The sequence below is a fragment of the Drosophila grimshawi genome, unplaced genomic scaffold (assembly GCF_018153295.1).
Source record: "Drosophila grimshawi isolate 15287-2541.00 unplaced genomic scaffold, ASM1815329v1 contig_44, whole genome shotgun sequence".
NCBI lineage: Eukaryota > Metazoa > Arthropoda > Insecta > Diptera > Drosophilidae > Drosophila > Drosophila grimshawi.
This window is the reverse complement of record NW_025063240.1, coordinates 10,855,499-10,882,427: the sequence shown is the minus strand read 5'-3', so window position 1 is coordinate 10,882,427 and position 26,929 is coordinate 10,855,499. Positions and strand designations below refer to the sequence as shown.

The 26,929-nt window shown below is 40.2% G+C and overlaps 2 protein-coding genes and 1 long non-coding RNA gene across 4 annotated transcripts in view; all 3 read left to right on the top strand.

The window, feature by feature from the left end:
- Positions 1–2,684: 2,684 nt before the first annotated feature.
- Positions 2,685–26,929, top strand: part of LOC6558297 (zwei Ig domain protein zig-8) — a 36,202-nt gene continuing 11,957 nt past the window's right edge. Inside the window, exons 1-2 of the mRNA XM_032743008.2 lie at positions 2,685–2,899; positions 6,697–6,998. Coding sequence (XP_032598899.1) covers positions 6,962–6,998 — 37 coding nt within the window. The 5' untranslated portion in view covers positions 2,685–2,899; positions 6,697–6,961. The remainder of the gene's footprint in view (positions 2,900–6,696; positions 6,999–26,929) is intronic.
- Positions 11,671–13,117, top strand: LOC116806484. 2 transcript variants are annotated; one of them, XR_004365654.1, is made up of 3 exons: positions 11,671–12,115; positions 12,594–12,890; positions 12,965–13,117. It is a non-coding gene; the product is annotated as an uncharacterized LOC116806484 (long non-coding RNA). The 2 variants fall into 2 exon arrangements; XR_004365653.1 differs by having other exon boundaries at positions 11,671–12,119.
- Positions 19,995–20,953, top strand: LOC6557926 (antigen 5 like allergen Cul n 1). The gene is made up of 3 exons (XM_001984563.2): positions 19,995–20,142; positions 20,199–20,587; positions 20,645–20,953. The coding sequence occupies exons 1-3, from the start codon at positions 19,999–20,001 to the stop codon at positions 20,895–20,897; spliced, it is 786 nt and encodes a 261-aa protein (XP_001984599.1). The 5' UTR covers positions 19,995–19,998; the 3' UTR covers positions 20,898–20,953.

Sequence of the window (26,929 nt, the reverse complement as noted above, 5' to 3'; positions counted from 1 at the left end):
AAACAAAGGGTCTGCAGCAACAGTTGTTGCACCCAGTTGCATTTCAGTGCGTTGCAAACTAACGAGAATGCTGAAAGTATCTCCCTTCATTAAAGCTGCAGGTGGATTCTGGACAAAGCCCTGCATTTGCCCCTTCGACTTCCCAAAAGCAAATATGAGTGCGTATTTTGTGCAGCATCTAAAAGCGGAAGGACATGCAATTTGTTGTTGTTTGCTCATGTAGCTGTGTACTCCACTCACCCCACCTGCTGCCCACCCCAGTCAGGCAACTCTTGGCTTCTTTGTCGCCATCGTGTATGCTGTTTGTCTTGTTGTCCTGTCTGATGTTCGTTGTTGTTCTTTGTTGCACCTAAATTGACAACAATATCGTTTCATTTGCTCAGTGAAGTGAACTCATCAGTGCTCAGATCCCCATACCCCCTCCTAACCCACTGCACAGTTTGTTCCCCTTCCAACTAATTTCGTTGTCAGGACACTGACACACTGCTGCATCAGTTTTTTTGGCCAGCTCTTGCTGCAACTTAGCCGTGGGGCAGCTTGAATGTAATATTCTAAAAAGAGGTCAATGTGTGATTGTGGTATTTCATATTTTTAAATTGGATTTACTTTAAATAAAATGTTGTTAAATGACATTGTGCAATGCAATTGTTGGTCTTAGTTATGCTGTAAAACGCTGCACAGCAACAAATTAAATCAATTCCATTGCTGCAACGGGGTCTGAGGCAAAAACTCATTTGCAAGACTTGCCAGCCAGAGCGTAAAATACGAAAATGTTTAGTAAGTAAATTTTGTGGAGCATTCATTTGCATTTGTTATTAGTTGGTCGGTCTTTGCCAGTTGCAATTGTTGTTGAATATGCAACAATGCCTAGACGAAAGCCAAGCTCAGCCAGAAGATTAAATTCTATGTTGGAGCTGATTGCATTACCCCAGTGGGTGGTCCAATGCCCTATTTACTTGGAGGAAAAGTATGAAAAGGGATTCCTTCATAAATCATATGCAACAAATTTGAATGTTCCTCTTACAATCTGGCCATATGAAGTCTTTCACTAGTTTGGTTTTGAAATGGAACATTTGCAGTATGACTTGACTTAAGTTTTGCTGGAGTTCGAAAATATTTTGAACGATATGTGCAACTTTTGAGTCAAACTTGTGTGGAAAGTTTAACAGCTTCAAACGTGCCACATGCTGCCTCATTAGACTAAGATAACGATGTGTGCCACACCCAAAAACAAACGTGTGAAAAAGTTGCCTGCCTGGTCGAAAGTTCTGAAAACTATGCCCAAGTTGCTGGGCAAAGTCAAGCATACAACTTGCCCCATGGCAACTTGGCCAAGGTCAAGGGGCACTAGAAATTAATCAACTTGTTTAATTAGCTCGCTAAGCTGCAGATGGGCTTCACCTGCCGTCCAGGCACAAACATGCTCTGATCGAAAGTGTCGTCGAGGCTTGCCACAAAAGCGACAACTAATTGCCACATAATCAACAACAACAACAACAGCAACAATGCGAATGAGAAAAGGAACTGTGACAACCGCAACAAGCGGTAACTATTGTAGGTGGCACCAGGGGGTGGGTGAGGACTCGGATCGGAATTAAGCACTTGCGCTTTTTACCAACTCAATTTACGCTAATTACTGATTTTCGCCATGGCGATAACGGTACGCGCTGTATTTGCCTAACTCTTAGCTATCCCCAAGAGATAAAACCCAAAACGAACACAAACACACACACATTTATATATATATGTGTTTGTTCGTAGTGGAGCATTGTCAACATCAGCGCTCGTTGCCCATCTGCGGCAACCAGGCGAACGTCATGTGAATTTATATTGTCATTAGTTCTTTTTATGTAAAGTCGCTATGTAAATTGTATTAAAATTCCACCAATTCGCCGCAAAAGTGCAGAGAGAGTGAGCATGACCAATGCGCATGCGCGCTCTTTGCTTCGTTCTCTTTATCTGCGCGTAGCACTGACCTTAAATTGTGATGCTGTGGATGCTGTTGTCTGAGTCCAACACACAGTTCACGTCGTGTGTTTTTTTGTTAGACTGATTATGATAAAGAGAGCTGTGCAAGTCCAAATGACCAAGAATGAGATTGTGATTATGAAGATCGAGGCGAGAGCTTATTGAAATGAAACACTTAATCTATGTATAAGTAAAATAACTATAAATTCGCATTTTGTTATCCTCAATTGGCATAACTTTTTCAAAACTACATAGATATAATTTAAGTTTATGAAATTCAGTGTATTAAAAATGGCTTAAGTGTAATACAGTTTAAGCAACATAATATTAAATGTACTTATTAATGACTAAATAACAATTCCGCATTATAAATTAATCACGTTTCCCAATTACCATTTGCTAGAAATAAACGATTATCTTTAATAGTTAATTCAGTTTTATATTGTGTCAGACGCATCACAATAAACCATTTTATGCTTGGCTGCTTGAAGAGCACAAATCAGTGAGCGACAAATTAGCTTGAAGAGAAGTCGTCTTTGCGGCGAATTGGCAGTCGGCTTTGGCAAATGTTGTCGACGACACCAGCGACGCTGACGAAGCCCGAAAGCACGAAGGCGACAGCAACAACAACCGAACAGGCAACAGAACGAGGCTTGGTCCTGATAATGTTGGAGGCTAAGGTTCATTCGTTGCGTCAGCTGGCAATTGCTGGGCCCCAAAATAAGTTTCAGTTTCAGTTTGTGTGCGACGACGACGGTGAACGCATGCGAGACAAACGCAGCGGGTAACGTATGCGAGCTCAGTTCCGAAACCAAATTCAATTTCGATAACGAATTCGATAACAACAAAAGCCCAGCGGCAAATAAACCAAACAAGTTGATATCCACCGAGTGAGACGCGAATTTATCTGCATCTACACCAGTATAAAACTGTGAGTGTGTGTGCGTGTGTGCATGTGTGTGTTAAAGAAAAGTTGAGACCAACTTCTTCTTTGGAGCAAGTCAAAAAGTGGCAAAGTCGTAAATTTTGAACGTGTGAAAACGCAGGAAAAGCCTCATTGCCACATTGCCGGCCTGGCGGGAGATGAAATTGAAAGGACTTTGTTGCTGGCATTGTTGTTGCCATTATTGTAACTGCCGTTAGCTTATGCCTTTTGGGGCAGTTTAGCAAAGTGCGCGCGACACACGCGAATATTTTATGACATCGTTTCGAATTATATGCGATTTTTTGTTATTTTTTTGTTTGCTGCTGTTCGCAACTTGTTAACTGTGGCAGCCGACAAAAGACGAAACGAAACTAATAAAATAAAAAACAGCAAAACGCACACACAACAAATAAGAAACGAGCTGCCCCTTCCCCCATCCCCCATCCCTCATCCACCTTCCCAACTCTCCGGCCTGTGCTCTCTCCGCACCTACGCACCTAATGCCCCTCCTTAGCATTCTGCCTCATTAGCAGGCAGCAAATTAAGTTGCTTTTATATTTAGACCAACATTTTCCACAACGTGAAAATAAATTAACAAATTAAAAAAACACCGAACTCAATACAAACACCTCGAAAATGTAGTAAATCGTCTTTGATCTTTAGCTCGACCGATAAATGGAATAACGCGTCAAAACAAATTGTGTGCACAGCAATTTCCCCGAACGACAATATATTGTAATTTAATATTACCATAGCCTTCAAGCGGTAAAAAAAAATAAACAAAAAACTGACAAAAATTAATAGAAAACACATAAAGAAATCAACAGAAAGTGCGCGATGGCTTTTAGTGGGGAGCCAGGCGGCCAGCGAGACCAGCAGAATGATCGCCAGCGGGTACACACTGCGTATGCGCATTGCGTAAACTAATTTGTTACGCACACGCCACGTTGTACAAGTCTGTAAGGCAGAAAACAGCTACAAGCGTTGTCATTTTTGCTGCCGTTGTTCGCCAAAAAAAAAAACTTTATCCTTAATAGTTGCACTAAGTAGTTGAAGACAGGCGGGAAAAGTTTCTGTACACTTTTATTAAATAAGAGCACACATCAAGAAAGTCGAGACAAAAGCACGAACATGCCAAGTGCCAAGTTGCCTTTTGCTATTTTATCTGTGCTTCACCTGCTACATAAATTCCTTTCCAAAAAACACAAATTGAACACTTCAAACTTTTGCCAATTTGTTTTTCGTTAATAATATTACAATATTCAATCAGGAAATATAAACAAAGAAATATTTGGTTTCCATTAAAATTGATCTGAGTAAGAAATATTTCTGTCAAAATTGCCCCAAAAATCGTTAAACTTAATTTAATTTACATAAAACCTCGAATAAATGAAATGTATTAAAAGAATTGAATTTGCGCACTCGCAAATCTGATTATTTTAGTTCCTGAGTAGCTCTTCAAATACACAGATATTGTTATAGCCTCAAATTGCCTTCTCTCGACAGTTGAGTATCAAGGATGCTGGCCATAATCATTAGGTTAAATGCAGAGAAAATCTGCGTAAATGGCTTTCAATTTAGCAAAACAAGCAAACAAAATGGAAACCAAACTAAAATAAGCACACAATGCTCTTGTATCAATAAAATATTCATGAACAATGCGAACAGTGTCGCACGGGGAGCCACTGAACCGTAGCAATGCGGAAATGGCCAACTAAACTACGGGAGGGGAGGCAAAGGGAAGGTGACGACCACGTCATCTAATCACGGATACTAACTGTAATGACAAGCGTCGCCAAAGGGAGTAGAACACTGCTGAAGAGCTGAGCAACAAACTGCAGACGTTTGCAATTACACACACACAACACACCGACACGAACTGAAAAAATGATATAGAGAATGATAGACAGAGAAAGGAAGAGAGAGAGAGAGAGAGAGAGAGAGAGAGAGAGAAGAGGGAGTGGTGCGACAAGTGGACTTCACTTGAGCTTTCACAGCCTTGGGCAACAATTACCAATCCGCACACACTGACACAGACTAGGTACAAATACACAGCCATAACACACTCTCAAAGAACGTGTGTGTGCATTAACACTTTCGAGAGAGAGCGAGAGAGAGAGAGAGAGCGAGGAGAGCAGCAACAGCATTGTCCTCTGCGCTGCTGCCGTCTTTAATTCTATTACGGAAGCAAAAGCGACAAGTGGCCCCCACTGGGCGCAAAAGGGCTAAGATGCCTTCTGCTGCTGCTGATTGAGGTCTAACACAACACAACACACAACAGCAACAGCCTCAGTATCTGCTTCAGTCTCGGTTGATGTCAGTCATTGTACCTTTGAGTTGATTCCTGAATCCCATGCCCATTTTTAGTTTGTAATTAGCTGAAAGTGTTGCTGCAAATTTGCAATTAATTTGCCTTAAATGAACTGGGCACGCCACAGACAAATTTGCAAGTGACGTGCGAAAAAGTCAATGGCAACAACGGCTTCAACAAATTACAAGTATATTTATCAAGGCAGCTGATGTAGGAGCTGGGGTAACTTTATTCAGCCGCAGCTCGAATTGATTGATATCCAGCTGACACATAGCGCATAAGCTCAAATACACACAAATAGATAAAAATGCTTGGGGATGAGTTAAGGATTGGCCAGAGGGTAAAGAAGACATTTGGTGGGTTTCAATCTTGGGGCGTGACAAGCCTGTGGGCCAAACCATTTCCCAATTCCCGCCATCCATTTGCCCCATATGCAATCAAATACGCACGCACATTTACACATATAAGTGTGTGTACCTAAATCTATTTATTTATTTTGTCTGTTTTCTTTGCCTTTAGCCCGTTTTGATTATTATAAGCACGGTCAAGCTTATTTTTGGTCTTGGGGGTTCCATATTATTCCATAGACATGCGTGTGGGCTGTGCTCATAAAATATGCATAACTGAAATTCTAGCAAAGTTATCTGTTAATTATACACCCAGTAAAGGCTCGCATTTAAAGCAGTGTAGGGTTGGTAATTATATAATTGATTTTTCATTTCTTAAATTTGCTTAAGGTCGAGTGTTCCAATTTAAGTGAGATTAATGTACACAGAAAACTTTTACAGACTAATGTAGCACGAAGGTTGATTATTAAAATATGATCAACTTTTACAGACTAATGTAACACGAAGGCTGATTATTATAGAATCATTGCTCTTATTAGATTCTTGAATCAATTCAATTCACTAGTCTCATCCGTAAGAAGTATTTTGCTTACGATATTTTTGCTAGGATATTTTATTCAATGCGTCATTTGTGTTGAAACATAAAAGGTTTTCCTTTATTTTATTTTGTTCAATTTGTAGCTTTTATTAGGTGAAAATGGGCACCAGCACTAAACGAAGCGAACAGGCTTATAAAAACAATGATAAATTTAATCAATTAAAGTTCACAAAGCTGACAAAATCAATTTGGCAAAGACAGCAAAAACTGTTCGAAGCGCGTGGCAAAAAGAAAAGCAACAACAAAATGGCATAAATAAAAGGCTAAAGTTAAAAAAGGAAATGGAAAAGCGAAACACAAAAAGTAATATTTGGCATAGGCAGCAATGGGACAACAGCAACAACAGCAATAACAAATAGATTAAAAAACGAACGAACGTTAAAAGATTAAAGTGTCTGCCATTGGAATTAAGTGTTTTAAATGTCATTGCGAGTGTTTAATTCTTGGCGAGTGGGGAAATAGCGCAGAAGTCGAAGGGAGTTTTTATTGCTGTTCTTCTTCTGTGTCTGTGTGTGTGTGTGTAATATGAATAAAATATCATTTACAGTGAAGGAAAAAAATAAATAACAACTATAAAACGGCTAAAAGTGCAGCTATAAAAACACTTAAAGCTAACAAAGTGCGAATCGATAGTGAAAACATAGCAAAAACATAGTAGGAAAGCGAAAGTGCAACAGCAGGTGATAAAGATCCAGAAACGGAGCCAACAACAGAGAGACAGAGAGAGAGAGAGAGAAGGAGAAACGTAGAGTGAGAGAGAGAGAGAACCCCAGAGAGAAGCAGACGGCGCTGGGCGCTCAATCCACATAAAAATGCTGACCTTCTCGACGCTGCTCTGTTGCATGATGGGTAAGTTGTAAGTCCGGGCAGGACAATTGAACCCTGTCCTAACCCCAGTTAAATACATATCTACCTATACCTATACATATATATATATATATACTGTCTAAGCATGCATAAGATTATCTGCGATTGCAGGCGACAACGAACCCAAGTGACCCCCAAGTTATTATTGCTGTTGTTGCGGCAGCACCTACTGTGAATCCTTTAAAAAACATTTGTGGCCCGGGCCCTGTGAAAATCCAGATTTATGTCTGCCTGCTGCGCTGCACTGCGCTGCGATCTCGACATCGTTGCCGTTGTCGTTACGTTGTTTTTGTTGTCCTTGCCAGCAACATGGCTAATGCCAACCGCAGCATGAGCAGCAGGCAAGCAAACTAACAAAACTGCGGTCGCAACGCTTCAGGCAGCCCCAGACAGACATATCGCATAACGGGAGCGAATACGGGGAAGAGATCTTGCTGCTGCCACAATTAAAGCTTCAACTTTAAAAGACAGTGCACAAATGGCTCTCTGCACATAATTATGCATAATTGAAAAGTGTAATTACGCCCAAGACTAGAGCTGCGATTTTAAGTGGCACAGCTTCAAGCTCAATCAAGCAGAGCAACAGCATAAGCCGTGGCAACAACACAACAGCACAGCGGCACAAGGCAAGAGGCAGCTGTAGCAACGTTAATGTTCAGGACTCTCCTTTTAATTGCTACCAGATGCAGGCTAGGCTAGGCACTAAGATGCCTTAAGCAAAATAGTCCAAGCGACCTGCATAGCAAGACAAAACCATCTGGAAAATATTGAAGAACATCTTTCTTGGACTTGCTGAAAGTTAAGAATCCTTTCCTTTGCTTGTGCGAAGTGCAGTTAATCGGATAGCCAAGTAAATAATGTTACCATCAAAAACAGACGCAATATTGCTACTCGAAGTTTATATTAAGTGGCGCAGAACCATTAGTCTTGCCAGATGAGGAGGCTATAATTAGAATACAACTCAAGTATAACAATGCATAAATATGATTATATTTATGTAGGTTGTGTTTCTGGTTAACTCTATGAGTAGGTTATTATGGGCCTCCTTACGTTCCCCCTGAATACAAGGCATACTTCTTTCCTGTTCTGGTTTGCTGTAAGTTGTTCTGGTTCTCAGCTTTTGGTTCAGTTTGTTGTTCCTCGCCTCAAATTTCGCCCACTTTGCCGTCAGTTTTCTTTCAGAGGTTGCTTTTTTCTGCCTCTTGTGCCATGTGTTTTTATTGCATTAATTTTTATGGTCGCTTGCCTTGAGTTGTTGTTACTGTTGCTGTTCCTGATGTTGCTGCCGCTGTTTCTTTTTGTTTTTGTTGTTGTTGTTGTTTTGGTGCTTTTGTTTTACTTGCGTATGCCCCAAAGTAATAAAGTGAATTGGTTTTCTCAAATAATTTCCATTTTAAATCCAGTCAGCAAATCCGCACAAGCTATACTGCCCACCATGCCCCACTTTCTTCACTCCACATTCGACGTTTGTTGCTGCTTGTTGTTCTTAGCCTTGTAGTTGTTGTTGTTGTTGTTGTTGTTGACGTTCTACCAAAAGTGGCTTCATTTTCTCGCATACAATTGTTTTGTAAAGTTTGTTCAGATTTGTTTGGTGACAGCATTTGCGATTGTTTCCGTTATCCCGGATCCCTTTAGTTTTTGCTGTTACTTATTCCAATTCGTCGTGGTGTCGAAATCTATTTGCATTTGTCTCCAATGCGACTGCTGTTGCCGTCAATGTCAAAGAGGCCTCAAAATTTAATTGAAATTTAGTGTAAACACAATGACAGCCTGTCGATTATCCTGCTTCCGCCCCCTCCTCCCCCACACACACACACCTTATAAACGCAGCGACTCATCCAAGTCAATATTTCCGAGAAATCCTTTCGCGCGCATATCCTGTCAACTTTGGCTTGGCTTCCAATTTGCCGAGCTCTTTTTGTATGTCAAAAACTCGATCTAAAACACGGCAAACATTTCACACACATGTCACTGAGCCAGTGCAGTTGTTGCCCTGTGCTCTATCAAGGATATGCTGCCCCTGTTCGCTAACTTTGGCTGTCAAGGCAACACCAACAACATTGTATCAAGTCTGCCTCGCGCCTTCCCCCCAGACAACATACACGCACACAATCCTGAGTTAGCAAGTAAGCTTCAATTGTTTACTTATTTACTTTGTGCATATGGAAATGAAATGGCAAATAAGCGAATGAAAAGGAAAGAAAAATTACGTTGACTTTCCCAAATGTACATAAGCGACATATACACACAAGTGCAAACAAATGTATATGTACACACATATGAATGGGTGGAAACACATTTAAGGAAAGCCAAACGCCGTCGGCAACACCAGCAACAACAAAATCACTGATTTTCTTTGCCTCCCCCAACATCCAACACCCAACCGTCAATCTCTCGTTGTCACACGTTTGATTTAAAGCAACAGCTTCTTCAACTTATTTTTATTAGATTTATATATACTCATGTTTCGAGCTTCTGCCTATAAGCATTTTCTTAGGAAAGCATTTAGCTTAATACTTTATTCCACAAAATGTGTATTTATTATTAATGTTTAATACACAACTTATGCATTACTCAATGTTATCTGTGCGAGCATCCGTCGTACTGAGTACAATCCCCGCTTTGCCAATTATATCATTTCGATCAGTAAAATATCTACTTTTTAAGCATATTTCTTATCTATTATATTATTAGCATATTTTTAGGACAACCACATTTATTTATTTTCTTTATTTTAATTGGTTGTCGTATTCAAATCTTAAAAGCCGATTGCCACTTTGTACACCCCATTTAACCATTCCATGGCTTTTATTTTATTTGCTTGCTTTATTTTTGTTTTCTCATTTTTTTTTTGACAATAATTCTTGCAACATTTCTTTATTTTGGTTTGCAGCATTTTCAATTTCTGCGTACTTTTGTTTATTTTACTTATCAAAAAGCATCATATTCAAATAAACACAGAGAAGACATAGAAAAGCAGCTAAACAAAAAATAAATGAAAATAAAGGGGCATGAACAAATTGTTTACGGATGTGTTTGCGTCCTTCTTGTAATCTTTGCTGTTGCTGCTTTTGTTGTTGCTGTTACTGCCACAACTGCCATTGCGAAGAGGAAGTGAATGGAAGAAAAGAAGCAACCAAAAAATGAAAAAGGATGTAACAAAAATTCATAACAAAATACATTTCATGGCATTGCGAGCAACTCGTTCATCCTGTTCGGGATCCTTCGGTTGCTGTACTGTGCGTGTTTGTGTGTGTGTGTGTGTGTGTGTGTATGTAAGTCACTTTTTTATTGTGTGTTTGGCCAGAAAAGGAAATTCACTTGACTTTTGCCTACAATAGTTTTTCATTTTTGTGCTTTGCAGTCTGTGTGTTTGCTGTTTTTATTATTATTTTGGTTGTTGCTGAGGTTGCCTAAAGGCATAAATAAGCAAAGAGTCTGTTGAAGTTGTTGCCGCTTGGCAGCTCGACTGCGTTTTGGCCATGGCCAATAAGCCAAGATGTGCCCAGTAGGCAGAATACACTCACACATTCATACTTATTTATGGCAATTTTTCATAAGTGATTGCCAGAAACAGACCATCTATATTTATTTGAGTGTGACAGCCTTTTCTACTCCTTATTAAATTAAATAGGAACAGCAGTCAATTTTTTAAAATATATTTATTTGCCTTCTTTTGTATGCACATCTATTTTGTTTCGACAATGCATTTCATGAGCCATCAGATTTATAACAAATGACTTTTCAAACACACTCCGGTAATTATTAAGACTCATGTCATAGCCTTTAAACGTATAATAACTCTCGACTTCAATAGCAATCCAGTGCCGGGCACACAGTTAATTGTGGACATAATGGAAGCAATACAGGAGAAGCTTATAATGGCAACAACAAAGTGTTTCCACACCCAATGTGTCCATAATCCCAGACCAATTCTAATAGCAGCAGCAGGAACAAAATATAACGACCCTGGCTCGCTTTTATTATTCCGCTAAATTGATTTTGAATTTAGTTCAATGTTTATGGTCAAATGATTGCGTTTTTGTGTCACCAGCCTTGGGGAGCAAATGGCAACAAATTCTCATATATTTATGTGGTGTACGTATATGGTATCTATGGGTTGGCATACGAACAGACCCTGGTCCTATATCTCCTTCTCTCTGCTCTATATCTCGATATATTTTGCGGATGGTCAGCAAGGTGCGGCTACAATTCTTGCTTTGTGTACCATATAAATCATTTGTGCTTCGATGCGTAACCGACAGCAGCCCCTAGAAGTTGTCCACCCCCAACCCAAGGGACAAGCCGTTGGGGCCGAAAATAAACACACCTATGCCAGAAGAATGCCCTGAAACGAGGTAAAAATGAAAAGCGTTTCAAGAGTAATCCCCAATCGATTTTCAAGCACATTCATTGAGTTTCCGGCCGCCATTTGCTGACTTTAAGAAGCCTTTTTGTGGCCACCTTTTTTATTTATTTATTTTTTTTTTGTTGTGTTGTTATTCACTTTTTTTTTTTTTTTTGTATTATACTCATGCATATGCTTAGGACGCGCAGCATGCCTGGAGTAAGTGAGTTTATACATTTTTTATTTATTTCATATCCATTAAGTTCAAAGCAAAATGTGTCAGAGAGGCGTCTAATGTATTGGCTGCTTCGACCATAGTTGGGGTTCGGGGTTGGGATGCGATCCGGACTACTCTCTGGGCGCACATTGATTGCCAGCGAGACTACTCTGTAATGGCCTGGTCTGGCCTGGTGGGGCGTCATGTGGTGTTATGTGGTGTGGTCTTGTTCTTGTCTGGTTGGATGGTTCAAGCGTTGAAATTTCAATTACTCAAGCATATGATAAATGAACTTGTAGCCGCAAATTTTCTCGCCCCTTGTCTGGCAGGCTGGGGAATCCATTATGAAGACACACCGCAAGCCGCCCACTAAGTGTGTGGGCGTGTCACTCACATGTTCATGTGCAAAAAGTGCAGCTTGTGAAATGATTGTGAAAAATACTTGCTCAACTTTTGCCCAGACTACAGTTTGCTCGAACCAAATATGCAAAGCCTTCTCCGGGTCAACATGAAAGGAGTTGCGAAAGTTTGTGTGTGCGTGAGTGTGTATATGTGTGTTTGGGGGTTGTGTGTAGAGAAAAGTGTTCTTAAATGCCATTTGCTGCCTGCAAAGTTGTCGTGACTTAACAGCTTTTGGTAGCAGCAGCTGCTGACTGGCAATTGCCCTGCTCAGCCACGTTGGTATTCAGTTAATTAACAGCTAAAATATTAACGTGTGTGAGCGTCAGAAGTATGCAAGTTTTAAATTAAGTTAATTAAGTGACATATTTGGAATGACATCCAAGCGAAGTCCCAAAGACAATCGGTAATCCGCACAAAATTGTTGTTCACTTACTGATGGAAATTCATTTCCTCTTTGCCATTTCATTGGTGTTATTTGTTGTTAGTGTTAAGTTCTATAGTACATCAATGTAGCTTTGCCAGTCACTCAGTCAGTCATTCACTCAGTCAGTCAGTCTGCCACTACAAACATGCATCGACATCAATTTAATTGCATTTCATTCATTGCTAGGCAGCAGCTGCTGAATTTCATTCATTGCTAAGCACAAACTGCTGCTTCAGCCCCAATGCTGTGCCAAAGTGGATGGTCCGGATCCGTCCGGGTGCTCCGCGAAAATGGTGTGAAGTTTCATTTCACTTCAGTTGCGGGTGTTATAAAAAAGGCAAACTGAAAACCACATACAAGAATGTAATGCAATGCTGAGTGAAGAAGCTGGAGCAGTGGTCCGGGAATGTCGAGAGGGACCGAGGGAATCTACCAGTCAGAATGGCGACGAGGAGAGGCCCCACAACAGTCAGCAAACAATGGGTGAGATGAGTGCAAAAAAGGATTTAACGCAAACATAACTTTACGAAAACCTATTTATCTTTTCATTTATCAAGTTTGAACTGTGTAGAAATTGAGCACGCAGAATGAATCTCAAATAGTTTGAATTGGAAATTTCTAAAAAAAAGCGAAAATGTATCATAAAATTGGATTTTGCGCAAGTGCAGCACATATTTGTTAACTTTTTGGTTACACTGTCTTGTCTGTAGTTGGCCAGCATAATAAATAAGTCTTTGATATAGAAAAAATAAATATGATGTCCTAATTTCGTTGGTAAAACATTAGAACTTGCTTTTGATATGTTTGAAATGATTTATTATTATTGTGATTATAGATGTTCGCTGCACTTAGTAGGATACCCAATGTTACCCACTGTAGCACTAAGTTGCCACTAGGCACTTTTACACCCGCTCTTTCAATTCCTCGTTTCCTTTTCCATTCAACTAGCGTTTCTCATTGCTTCTGCTTTTGGCGCGAGGCGTTTTTGGAATGGCAAAAATTGAGACGTCGCCGTCATTTTACCGCACGAAACGGAAATACCAGACAGAAAAAGAGAGAGAGAGAGAGAGAGAGAGCGAGAGAGAGAGAGAAAGAGATAGAGAGCGAGTGATTTGAAAAGGCAAGCGGAGAGAAAAAAAACAAAGTTTTTAATTGAATTGTATGCTGCACAGCTTCAATTGCAAGACCGTTTCGCTTTGGGGTTAGCCATCGGTCTAGAATTGAGGTAGAGTTGGGTTTGGCTGTATTCCGATCCAGCGACATGTTTTAGCCGTCAAGAGCCACAGTTGCAGCTGCAGATTCGTTGGTTTGGCACGTTTTCCTTGTTATCGACCGAACTGCGAACGTTTGTGCCTCAAATTTAGATACCGCATCCGCTCGACTAAATGCGCGTGCTTAGATCCAAACGAGTAATGTAAACACTTACGAGCGCACAGCTGCTGCCGGAATATAATGCTCTGGACTGGAAGATCTGCCAGCAAATGCTATTGCTGCTATTGGCTGTGTTTTTTGTTTTGTTGCCATCGCTCCATCTCTTTTTGCTTTTATTAACACAAATATTAATTTTTGCGGCGCTGCATGTGGCATGTGGCTGTCTTGTTTACACTGATGCCTTCGGCAAGCGGCTTTGCTTGCCCCATGCCCCATATTCCTGGCACGCCCTGCTCGTTTGTGATTCTGTTGTCTGAGTGTATCTCATTAAAGTCAAAGGCACCCAAGCACGCACTTCAATTTGCATGAGCACAGCTTTGAGATGTCCCTTTTTGGGCTGGGAACGGACCTAACGGCCTCCGCCTGGACTATGGCTTCATTTTGGACACTCTTTGTATAACATAACATTGTGGAGAAGCAAACAAATCTTATCATAAAACAGATGGCGTTACATCATATACACTTGGTGGCCCGGTTGCTTGTCACCCAGAGCAGCGGCTATAAAAGTAACGATGTCCATCAGCACAGGAGAAAAGAAAACTTTACAATGGCGACAAATTACTGGAATGCGGGTGTGCGGGAGGTGTATGTCCATACCATGCCAATCGCACCTGACCCAATTCAGCACTGATTTCGCTGAACAAGAAGAGGAGGAATGAACAACTGATGCAAAGTGAGACAAGGCTACAGCTTATCAAGCTCCTCGATGGCAGAGTATATTGAGAGTTATCTATTTCCCAATACGTCTCTTAATTTAATTCAATTTCAATGGGCTTTGATTTGAAAAAGCGTTGAATCTTTCAAATGTTTCAAATGCATACAATAAATTGCATAGATTTTGAATTAAGTATACAAAGTTACTGTTGGTTAATAATCTTGTCTCTCTGCAGTATGATTTTGACATTTGTCAGTTTTTGTTTTACTAGTTAACGAACAAAATAGATGACTAACAACACTTTCACAGAGCCATTCTGCAAAAGTGTATAAGAATGGTGTCATATTTCAGGCATATAAATACGCATGCATTTATACGTATGTACGTAAATCCTGCTCCACTTCTTATAGTTTTTCTTTTTGCTGCAAGGCCACAGCTGCCTTCATCTAGGACTTGCACTTGGCACACAATTGCCGAGAAATGTTTTGTAGTTGGATGCTCTGGATGCAGGCAGCCCGTTCTCAGAAGCAATCTCTGCAGGCGGCATGGCCATACATGCGGCCATCGCACGGCTGGCTGCCTCTTCGGCCGCATTCTTTTTGTTGGAAACTCAGCTTGGGATTTCCTGCAGCATTTTAAATGCATTTCAACCATTTTCCATTCAACGCTTGTGTTAGTTTGCCGTGCGATTGCTGGGCAAATATTTTCTTAATTAGTTGGCACAGAGCTGCCTGAAAAAAACTGGGCAATTTCACTTCTTCTTCGCTTCAGGTTTTCTGGCCAGCTGACCAGCTGTCAAATGTGAAAAATTACAACTCAAATTGCTGTACAAAATGGCTTTAAAAGCTCGTTGAAAGTCACGCAATGTGTTGCATAATTTATTTGTACGAAAACAGAAATAATATTAATTACCACTGCAGTACTTGAGGGTGGCTCTGTAAAGAGGGGTCAAAAGTGCAGCGCACAGCGTGAAGTGCGCAACAAACATTAAACAACGATGACAACCAACAAGCCAGCGACCTCTTGACTTTAACCCCTGAATGTCGAGTAACTTTCCCCCAAGTGCGTCATAAAAAAATGCATAAAATTTGCATGTCAGAAATACGTTGACGTTCATTCCCACAATGACTGCTCCTCGTTGTCGTCATGGTGGCAGGACTCTGCTTAGCTTCACTATAGCTCTTCAAACGGACTGGGTTTTGGCTTAACCACGAGCGTTAAAAATTTTGCAGTCAACATAACAATTATGTGGATTTGTTGGATACGAACAGGGAGGATGAGGAGAGGGGCAGGGAAAACAGATTGTCAGATTCTTAAAACGGAAACATTTCACCACACAGATTTGTCTTGTTTGCATATTAAAAATTCCCCCGTGCCATATGGTTTAATAGTGCATTTAAATTTTTAGGGCCCACACAGCTAATTACGTGTGGGCTGTTTATACGTTTCAATTTTTTGGGCACGGGGTGTTTAATGCCATGTTGCATAAATGTTGAAATGCTGTGGCTGGCGCGACACATGTTTGATTCGATGCCAGACAGGGCGCTGATAGGGGCCACAGTTTGGGACGGTGTGGAAAGAGGGACGTTTCATTGTCTCATCTGCTCGCCGGCGTGTCTGGCTGTCTTCCGTCTAAACAAGATAAGCAAAATGTGAACAAGATGCGCAGCAAATGTCAAAGCGTATTTAATGAGCACACGCACCCTATCCGCTCCCCAGCCGCTCCCGTCTGCGCCATGCTGCACGCTCAAATTTTGCCGCGATTTTCTGCGAAAATCAGAAAATCAGTTGGCAAGAAATCAGATTGAGAGTTGGGGTAACCGCGTCGTCGACAAGGCAAAATCGACAATGTTGTGGCAAATACTGATGCGGTATGAACTGTGGGGCATGGAATAGGGACCATTGGAAGGACGACGACGACGATGACGACAATAAGGAGCTGTAGATAAAGCTAAAGCATATGCCGCGATGCGTGTCAGAGAATGTCGACGGTCGACGGTTGTATGTTTTCCCTCGTGCTGCATATCGAGCGTGGCAGACACTGAGGGAGACGCCACCAATGAAGACGCTGATGGAGTCTACGCTAACTTGACTGAAACTAGGTGGCATAGACAATGTGCTCGACCACATGCCACACAAGCGAAACAAATTGTTCAGACTGTGACCTTTTGTACGCACAGCTGTGTGTGTGTGTGTGCCTGTGTGTGTGTGGGGTGTAGGTGTGTGTCTGCGTGTGGCCTCAGGTAGATAACGTCGTCCGTTAGGCTCGAATTCTTGTGAAATGTGTATTTGAACCGCGCCCGATTATGGGTTAAGTTAAGAGCAGATTATGTGGCTGATGAAATTGTTTTTACTTTTGTAATGGAATAATAACAAACAATGGTATAAACCGCTTAGCCAATGCCGAAAGCACACAAGAGAGATACTTAAATTAAATAAAATACCATGTATTATCATACCCGAAAACTTCTGAAGTGTTCTTCACAACTTACACTTATAGTTAAATAGAAGCTTAAAAGATTTCTAGGCAAACACTCAGTTATACTCTGCCCCTTGGCAAAATAAGAAGGTATTTGCTTTGTAAAATGCCATTCTCTGCTTGCACGTTGCCTCAGCCACAAGACTTTTCATTAGTGCAAGTGCTTCATATTTTACACATTCAGACGCACTCCCCTACGTGCCATACGCCGTTGCATAAGCGCTGGCGGACAACAATGCAAAATAAATAAGGTGAAGAGGGATGCCGAGCAAACGGAAATGGCAAACAAATCTCAGCCTTCGCACGAAAAAAGAGTATGAGCAATTTTCGTGACTTTGTCAAAATTTGGATACCCTTGCATGCATACATACATGGAACGTTGTTTTGAGAAAGCTAAAAATCAAATCGTAGAATTATACTATAACTTTTTATGATCCGAGCTAACCGAGTAAACTATATTTAGGAACCTACATGGAATGAACAAGTTGTACTCAGCAAATTGGAAATGCTGAGAGCACAAAAGTACTTTTTGCATAAAAATGACCGCATAAGTTATAAGACTCTCTGCAAGGGTATAAGAAAAGCACTTTGGCGCGTCATATGCTGCCCATAAATGTGGGGCAGCATGCAGCGAGTACGAATGGATGGTATTGGCATTGCAATGCATTTAGCAATCAACTCACGACTCTGCAGTTGAAGCCACAATGGCAGTCGAAGCACTGCTGAGTTTCTGCCACAACTTTGACTGACATTCGGCGTTGCGCATACGCCGCGTTGCACATGTAGCTGCTTCAGGGTGATGGTGGTGATGCTACTACTACTGCAACCAGTTGGCGACCAGCAAACAGTAACTGGCAATGGGGCGTGTGTTAATAATGCGTGACATAAACTGAAGCTCAGACATCCTCTCAGTTGGTTGACTGCTCGATGCGACGTGCACGTGAGAAAACGAATTGAGTTGAGCATTTTAAGTGACAGCAGTAAGACGTCTGTCGCATAAGTCCAAAGAAATGGCAGTCGCTGTTGCGACATTGTCATTGTTTTATTGACATACCAATGTACCAATGCACACACTCAGAATCTCTCACACAGCTTCACACACACAATACTTACGCCTGGCTGCTTTTTACATGAATAACATTTAAATTTTTGCCTTTTAATATGCAAATAAATGCTACAAACGGCAATGGGAAGGAGCCAACAAATTCAAAACTCCCTCTTACTCTGCATAATTTTAACCTGTGTGTGTGTGTGTGTGTATATGTGAGAATTTCAATTTCCGCCTTGACACACACATACAGCAGTGTGTGTGTGTGAACTAAGCTCACTGCCAATTGCCGCCAATCAAAAGAAAACCAAAGTCGAAGGACGCTGCTGGCAAAGCGTTACTGATTTTTGAGGAAATTAAATGAAATTGATTTTAACCCCAAGTGTGAGAGTTCAGTTATACATATTTGTACATTCCTGTGTGTATGTATATGGATGCGAGGACAATATCCGTTGGGGCATACGAAAAGTAACTTTGTATATATTTCACTATTTAAATATGTGCACAATGTTTTAAATTAAAACTTACTTCCGAGGGTGTCACAAGAGACAGGAAGAAATATATCTAGAGATAGAGAAACAGAGGGTTGGGATTAGGGTTGTGAGAGGCAGATGCCTGGTTGTTACATTTAAGCTGCTGTTCTTTGCAAAGCTTAATCTCCGTAAAAATAATTACAAACTGCAATTATTAGCCTCAAATTGGCTGTACAGAAAACGCGTTAGCAAAGCAAATCCAATTAAGTGAAAAGCGTGTGTAAGCCCAAGATTTTCTTTTCCATTTTTCTTTCTTTCTCGTTCTCGTTCTCCTTCTTCGTCTCCTCCACTCTTTCAGTTGATGCGCACTAAACGGCAACAACTTTTGCTAGGAAAGTTGCAGTAGCTGCCCCTGACATGTCTTGCACCTGCGGATGATTATTGTAGGGCTCAGATTGCAGGCCTTATTCTGTAGCTGTTGTTAAAGTTTTTTTTATATACTATAGTTTGCTTTGCATTTTATTATATTTGCTGCTCGACAATCGAGCTTGAACTTTAATTGGCTTAGTAATCATAAGAATAACGGTCACAAGTATCTAATAAAACTACAGATTTTCTGCAATTGCTGTTTGCTGTTGCCTTTTTATGGCTGCTACTGTTTACTGTCACAGTTGCTAAAATTACTTGCGGGAGTTAAAAATTAAGGTAAGAGATTGGAAAAAATGAGAGGAGAAATCTGAATAATAGCTGTGCGAAAGTGCATTAAGAATCAGGGATATTATTTTCTTTGGAATCATTTGTCTGCTCGCACTTTTTGTACAGCCGTCGTATTCCGGTGAGTTTGAAAACATTGTGCCATTTAATGAAAGTGAAAAAGTGTTGCAAGTGAATGACCATTCGGTAGTCAAGAAAACTATTTCAATTGAGGTAAAAAATAAGCGACAAGGACATGCCGGCATTTTCATTTCTCTTTTCACCATCATACTATCATTTTTTTTTGTGTCTTTGTGAATTGTCGCTGAGATTCAGAGAACTTTTTTATGTTTGCTGTTTAAATTGCAGCATGAAAAGAATTTTTGTGTTCACATTTCAGCTCTCATCTTTCATTCCTTTTGGTCTTCGGTGTTATTTTTTTGCTTTTTTTTTTTCCTTTTTCTTTTTGCTGGTGTCAAGTGCGACAAGTCGATGTGGCAAGCTCTTCACTTGACCAGTTCTGTACACCTTTGCCATTGATAGCATTCGAACATGACTAAGTTTCATTTTCATGCAATTTGAACCAATAACGGCTGGTTGCTCCAGTTGTGTGTATTTGCGTGTTTGTGTGGGGCAAATGTGTGTCTGTTTTCGTATTAGCCTATGTGCTTAGCTGTGTAGGCATGATTAAGAAACAGCTGTTCTTGACCAAAAGCATTTGTCATAGCACCACAGCTTGAGCTGGCTAAGTGGCGTGAATTGAGTATAAATGGTACGATCCAATCGCAATCGGCTAACAAATACTAAGCAGCATGCATCAGTGTTGCAAGCACTTACTCGCCACAGTTTCGTTGCTGTTGCTGCAGCAAGTCTACTGCCAAAACGAAACTACAAATTATTGTCAAACAGGACTGTGCCCCACACTTAAGAAGCACATTGCCTGCAAAGCCAAAGTGGTGAGTAAAACATAAGTAACTCGCCGCATACAGCTGATCGTCTTATTGAACTGCAGGGTATGAGCAAAGTCTGTCCGTCCGCACAGCAACTGAATCTTACCCAGCATCAGCCACTCATTCTCACTCAGCATAACTTGCAACGTAATGTGCTTGCCTCTGGCAAGTTAGAGAACTTCAAGATGCCCGAAAAAATGGCCACAATTCAGTGGAATGAGGAATTGCAGCAGCTGGCGCAGCTTAATGTAATGCAATGTGAACTGCACTATGATCAATGCCACAACACTCTTGAGTTTCGGAATTCCGGTCAAAATGTGGCAATGCAAAACGCTTCCGATAGAACGGATGAGGACCTGATCAAGGATAGCATTGATCGCTGGTGGGATCAGTACAAAAACATAACACGGGAGCAAGTGGAACACTTTCCCAAAGAACCCAAGGTTTTCGAGTGAGCATGTGTAAATGCAATTAATAAACTCCTTTTTATCTGGCACGCTTTCGACAGGTCCTTTCGCAATTTTGCTGTGATGGCACGCGATAACAACACACATGTGGGTTGTGCAGCCACACGATATACCAAAGGACAGGCACAACTCTTTCTAATGGCTTGCAACTATGCAAGCAACTTTATACCTGATCGTGCTCTATATAGACCAAAAAGTTTGAACTGCCAGAACGGCTTTGACAGAACTTATCTCGCATTGTGTAAGATTGGCGAGCAGTACAGAGATATTGAGCCACTGGAGCCCAACAAGTAGGGAAACTAAACAAACAAAATAAATACATTTATAAATAAACTATGAATAAATATTGTCCAGCCAACTATATGCTTTTAAAAACAATATTCCACGCTAGTCAGGTCCATTTAACATGATGATTTGTGTCAATTTGTTGGGCAACCATATATCATCGCCATTATGACAGCCGCCTACATATGATGATGGGGGGAGGCAGGGCCAGCTCATCACCATTCACACACGGCATCATCCCATCACCATCACCATCATCATAATTTTTAGGACTGCAGCTAAAATATGATACCCGATGTTTCTGAGGCCGAGACTCGGGCACGACGCGTCGTCGTCGACAAGTTGGCATCTAATTTTAACGTCAATATACGGAATGTAAAAACGTGTCTTCATCAGTGTGCCACAGTTCGTAATCTGCCGCTACGTCCGTCCTTGTCTACAAATCCACCACACCACAGACCACCCCCTTCCCGTGTCTTGCTGCCTGCTGTACTCTAGCCTGCCCCCACACAGTTTTAAGTGCCTATTAATAATGTTGGCCTGGCCTGGCTGAGGCAATTTTTTTGTTCGTATCTTGCTTTGCTTTATTTTTAGTGTACATCGTTAGCAACCATCCTCTTGCGTTCTTCTGCGTTTAATATGCCGTTATGTCGTCAAATCTCGGGATCATTAAAACCAAGCAAAGAGACAAAAACAATCCCAGCCAAATGAAGAGCTCTTAAAAAGTAATTCTACTTTACTTTTGTCACATTTACAGATAATTAATAGACGCCCTAATGGCGGCTACCTTAAATATGTCCCAATTAAATCCAATCCAGGTATTAGCCAGGTAACTAAAAGCCCTCGCACAGTATACAATAAACACTGTCCACTCTGTACAATTGCAATGCATGCATAAATTACTTTATTAGTGCATCTCATGAAATTATGCGCACTTCTTGTTAATTATGTTGTAAATTTGAATTGTTCATTTGGCAAATACAATTTGCTATGGTAATGCTCATTAAAAGCATGTAAAACCATTGTCACCGTATTTTGTGATGTGCTGCGTAAAAACATTCTAATAAAAAATTAAATATATGAGAGTAGCGCTGCATATATATATAAAATTTAATTTCGCTCAGCGGCATTGCTCGGGCATATGAGAAAATGGCAAAGTTTCTTTCTAGAAAAGCATTTAATGGCATACTCGACTTTTTAAATGCATACTAAAAGTTAATACTATAATTTAAAATTTTAGAGTGCTTTAAAAGTTCGCTTTATGAATATACTGATACTTATAGAACACTGTTTTTAATCGCTTCCATTATATAAACACAGTTTTCATGTACATTTAGGAACTTTTTTTGCTAAACTGTGAGCTTTTGTAAATTAATTATATAGTTGTTGGAAAATTTTAAAATACATATATTGTATTTTTACTCAATAATTAAATATTATATTGCTAAAAGTTTGTATGCCATCTAAATACACGTTCATTCTTATTTATTTTTATATACCTATATATATATCATCCAAATAGTTTGTTTTGTTAGTTCGACAAATTATATATAGCATTCCTCGCACAGTTGTTGGAAAAAATCGTATTTTTATATGTTTTAAATGGGGGTCCGGCGACACCCTTCAGATTTTATTGTTGATGTGATTTTTGGGGTCTCTGCTATGCCTGCTCGTAAAATTTCAATTAATGCTCGAAATACAGTAAACAAAATATGGCATTGGCTCTATTTTGGCGTTTTGTTGCGTTAAATGTGGTCGAGTTTAAACAAGTTAGTATAATAATAGATTGAATTGAGCATAAATTACAGAAGCGTGCTTGGGGCTGAGAACAAAGCATGCATGATTTAGTGTGGCCGAAATAAACGTCATTTGAATGTTTAATGAGCACTCAAATGTGTCAGCACGCTAAATGAAAATTTATTTAATTATGATTCGGACAGCCCAATACCCAGACACAAATGAAAAGTGACCTATCATAAATGTAAAGCTTGCGACGAAATATTTTTGTCATGCAAAGTGTATCCGTAAGCAGCAAAGAGCATGCCAAATGCCTAAAAAGGCAATCAAAAGTTGCCCAAAGAAATTTGGAGGGCAAGACAACTTTTGATTTATGAAATTTTTGCTAAAAATACAAATGCCATTTGATGACATTTGTTGTTTGTTTGTATCGTAAACAAATTCTCGAACAAGTCCAATAAAAGCCGTAAGGGACTTTGATTTATCATCCAGCTGGAATTCCCTGAATGAATGCTGCGACATTAAAGCGGCCGCAAATGTTTTTTGTCTGCCCATGCAAATATCATATAGGCCATAATAAATAAGGCAAATAAAACTTTAGCCAAGCCGATGATCAGCATAAAGGATTGTCAAGTTTTTTGCGTATAACTTTTTGGCAATGCAAATTACGAAGATATTTGGTCAAATTTGGGATATACGGATAACTACCACTTATACACATGTGAGCATGTGTTGGCCACAAGCATAACATTTGGACCACAAAACATCCCATTGCCGGCTCATTTATTTTATGGCTGCGTCGCTTTAAGTTATTTCTCTTCATTATATTTTATATGCAGCTGGAACCCAACCTAAAAGCAACCGACGGCTTTGGGCAATCAGCGCAAATGTTACGTTTGTTTGCCCATACAATTTTATATATATATATGTGCAGAAAATGTCAAATGGTCGCCTAATCTGGCTATCACACATACGACCCGTTGTGCGTTCTGTCGCTCGCTCATTTGCAGTTCGTCAGTTCATTTCAGGGAGCTTAGCGTACAGTTCATTAGCGACGTCCAAACTTGCCTTATTAATCCTAAAATCCTCAGAGGAGCAGGCGCCAAGACAAAACCCCAGAAATGACCGCCAATCGCCAATTCGACTGTCGACAGTTATCATTAGGTCCTGGCATAAACAGCAAATTAAGTTTTACTGTTTCATATATATTTGGTACTCAGCATTCCGGCCAGCTGGTTTTTGGGGCTGCTAACTTTTAGGGCCTCGTCTATGACGCGTTGTGTGAATGTTTCCGTTGTGCCGTGGTCTGTGTAATTTCAGCTGGTCCTATTGACATTTGATTGTTTGTAATGAACTGCGTACTGTGCTTGGTAACCAAATAAATAACACATTATTGTGGGCGGTTCTTGATTGGTCTGCTTCAAGAGGTATATTACCCTGACATTTGTGTATTCGCAAGCAATATAATAACAGTAAAAGTATTGACAATGTATGTAATTAACGCTTTAATTACTAATTATCTAACCTTGGAGTGCCAATAATTTGAAAATCTAATCAACGAGTTCAAGACCCGTGTAAATGTCACTTCTAATTATAGCAATTAACTATCAGAGACTTACTTTATAAGCATTTTCATTTTTGAATTTAATATCAATTCGCATCCATAGTATTTTTTATCTTTGATTCAAACTGATTTATTGATTGATTTTATTGTGCGAGTTAAATCTTTATCCAAATATTTGACGTCATGTGAAGTTTTCTTGAATCTAAACTGAACTAACTTTGCTAACCAATTTCATGTTTGACTCAGTGAGAGTGCGAGTGATTTATTTTGACTGATTGTTTCTCAGTTCGCTAGCAGCGCAAATTGTGCGGCAAACATAATTCAATTAACGCCTGGTCAGTGTTCACACGCGAACAAACAAACTTACAACTCCACACACCCATACACACACACACACTAACACACATGAACAGACGCTGGACCATTGGTCGCTCTGATTGACGGTCAATGACGGACGGCCATGCAAATGGCCGGAAAGTGGATCTCTACAATTTTGCAATTTCCGCCGCAGCACAACATCAAACAGAAAACTCTTGACGCTCTTAGCTCTATTTCTTTCTCTCTCTTACCAACTCTGTCAGACTTCTTTTGATGTGTGAGTTGTGTAAATATTATTTTTTTTCTCAAATTGTGGGCTTCACGCCTACAATTTTATTAAATATATATATTGGTTTTTTGTTATGAACATCGATATATTTGCATTTGCTAAATGAAATATAAACAGTGGAGAATGATTTTTTGTATCTTTTAACCGTGAAAGGGAAACTATTATGAATATTTAATTTAAAATAATTGACAGTTGCTGTTGCCATTTATTGTGGCATGTCAAGCATATATTGAGTTTTAATATACGTTCAGTTCGCAGCAGTTGCCTCGAATAGAATCACTTTCATGCTTTCATGAAAGTAATTGCAAAATCTAATTAGCATTTCTCTGCTGTTACTGGCACGCCCACAGATGCCATGACTGAAATAATAATTGCTGAAAAAACCCGACGACAAAAGTATATTAATAAACATCAGCAGTGCAAAGAGAACAAAAATTGTTCGGATATGCTCGCTTCAAAACTGGACATGCAATGAAGCGCACACGCAGCGGCAGCAAACTTAAGTTGGGGCGGCACACTGGACAGCCGCCCTCAACGTTCACTTCCGCTTCCGTTCGTTGCCGGTACACATTATTCACATGTTGTCGTGTTGCTTGTGACCGGTTGCCTTGCATGCACTTAATAATAACCGAGCTCTGGTCAACGACATCAACATCGACATCGCCCTCGGTTCATAGACAATGCATTGTATTCTTTGGCTCGCATTGTCAATAATGCATATTTAATCAGGTGTAAAGTTCCTGGAACTGTTTAACCTATTGATTTTTCACCATATTGACATACATTTCCATGAAAGTGTCATGCAACAACTGCAAAATTTTAATGAAGGTAATCAAATATCCGATCAAAATACTCAACGTCTCCTTGTTAGATTTGCATACTGATTCAAAGTGGATTACAGTCAAAGTTCATAATTTTACTCAACTTGATGAAGTCCTAGTCTAGCTTTGCGACAGTCAAAGTATGAAGGGGAAAGGTAGAAAAGGCAGAAACCATATTCATTTGCAATTTGATTTGCAAATAACTATAGAAACATGACAGACAACTCAACTTGAAGTTGAGACATAAATACAAAAGTCTGCTCTGATGCGGAAAATGGATATGGATTTGAAGGCTCCGGAAAATATTCACATTACTTAAATCCAAGTAACGGTTCAAGAACAATCTGTTTTATTAATACTTATTCCACAATTCAGAGTTTTTCTGCGCTCATCCACCCATCAGTTACTCAAGAGGTGATGTGCCTGTAGGCAATAAAAAAGTGCAACATTAAATGGGCGTTTCACATAAATAAAACAGTTGAAAATTGGGTTAAAAATTAACTACACCAAATTAAAATCAACTGCGTGGGGCCCACAGGACCTGGCATCGTAGTTGCTGCCTGTCAGCGAGTCCTGCCGCCGTCGAGACTCGTAAAAAATCGACTCATTGCCGATTTTAGCCTGCCGGCCTGCCTGCCTGCCTGTAAGCCATAAATAAAGCCCCACAAACATTAATAACTCCCAATGGGTGTGTTAACCGGCAATGACCAAAAGAGGGCATGCCTGGCATGAATTTGGACTACGCTTTGGTTGCTGCCCCTTTCCACTTTGCTCCTCTCCTGCCTTGCGCACCACCAGTCTGCATAAATTGCAGTGAAAATGGCACAAAAAAGCCTGGGTACGTTGTCGTTGTTACTTATTGTTGCTGATTTTGCTGTTGCTCTCTATGAAAAACGATGTGCAACAAAAGTAACAAAAAAGGAACAGGTAAAATATGACGCATACATAAGGTGCGCCCGTGGCCCGAAAGTGCTGCTCTGCAAGCAACGTGTAATGCATGTAAGACAATCATTTTGACAAGGCAGCAGCAACAACAGCAGCAGCAACATTAGCAGCAACAGCAGCAACGCTACTGTGTTTACACTCTGCCTCCCAGCTACGGCGCTGTCTGGCCCTGGCACCAAGTTACTCATTGGCCTGTCTCTCGCCTGGCTGCCTTTTGATTATTATGCACTTTGATACTTATCTTTAATTGAGGTAACATTTTACCTGAAAGTTGCTGAAAGGATTTTTTTGTTTTTTTTTTTTATATTTTATGCTACACTTAACTGGGAATCATTTTGTCGTGTTCGCTTATTTTTTAATTTACTGA

Coding starts and splice junctions, on each gene's coding strand:
- LOC6557926 (XM_001984563.2), top strand. CDS start 19,999: ATGCATCAGTGTTGCAAGCACTTACTCGCCACAGTTTCGTTGCTGTTG. Junction 20,143..20,198: donor TTGCCTGCAAAGCCAAAGTG/GTGAGTAAAACA, acceptor ATTGAACTGCAG/GGTATGAGCAAAGTCTGTCC. Junction 20,588..20,644: donor AAAGAACCCAAGGTTTTCGA/GTGAGCATGTGT, acceptor CGCTTTCGACAG/GTCCTTTCGCAATTTTGCTG.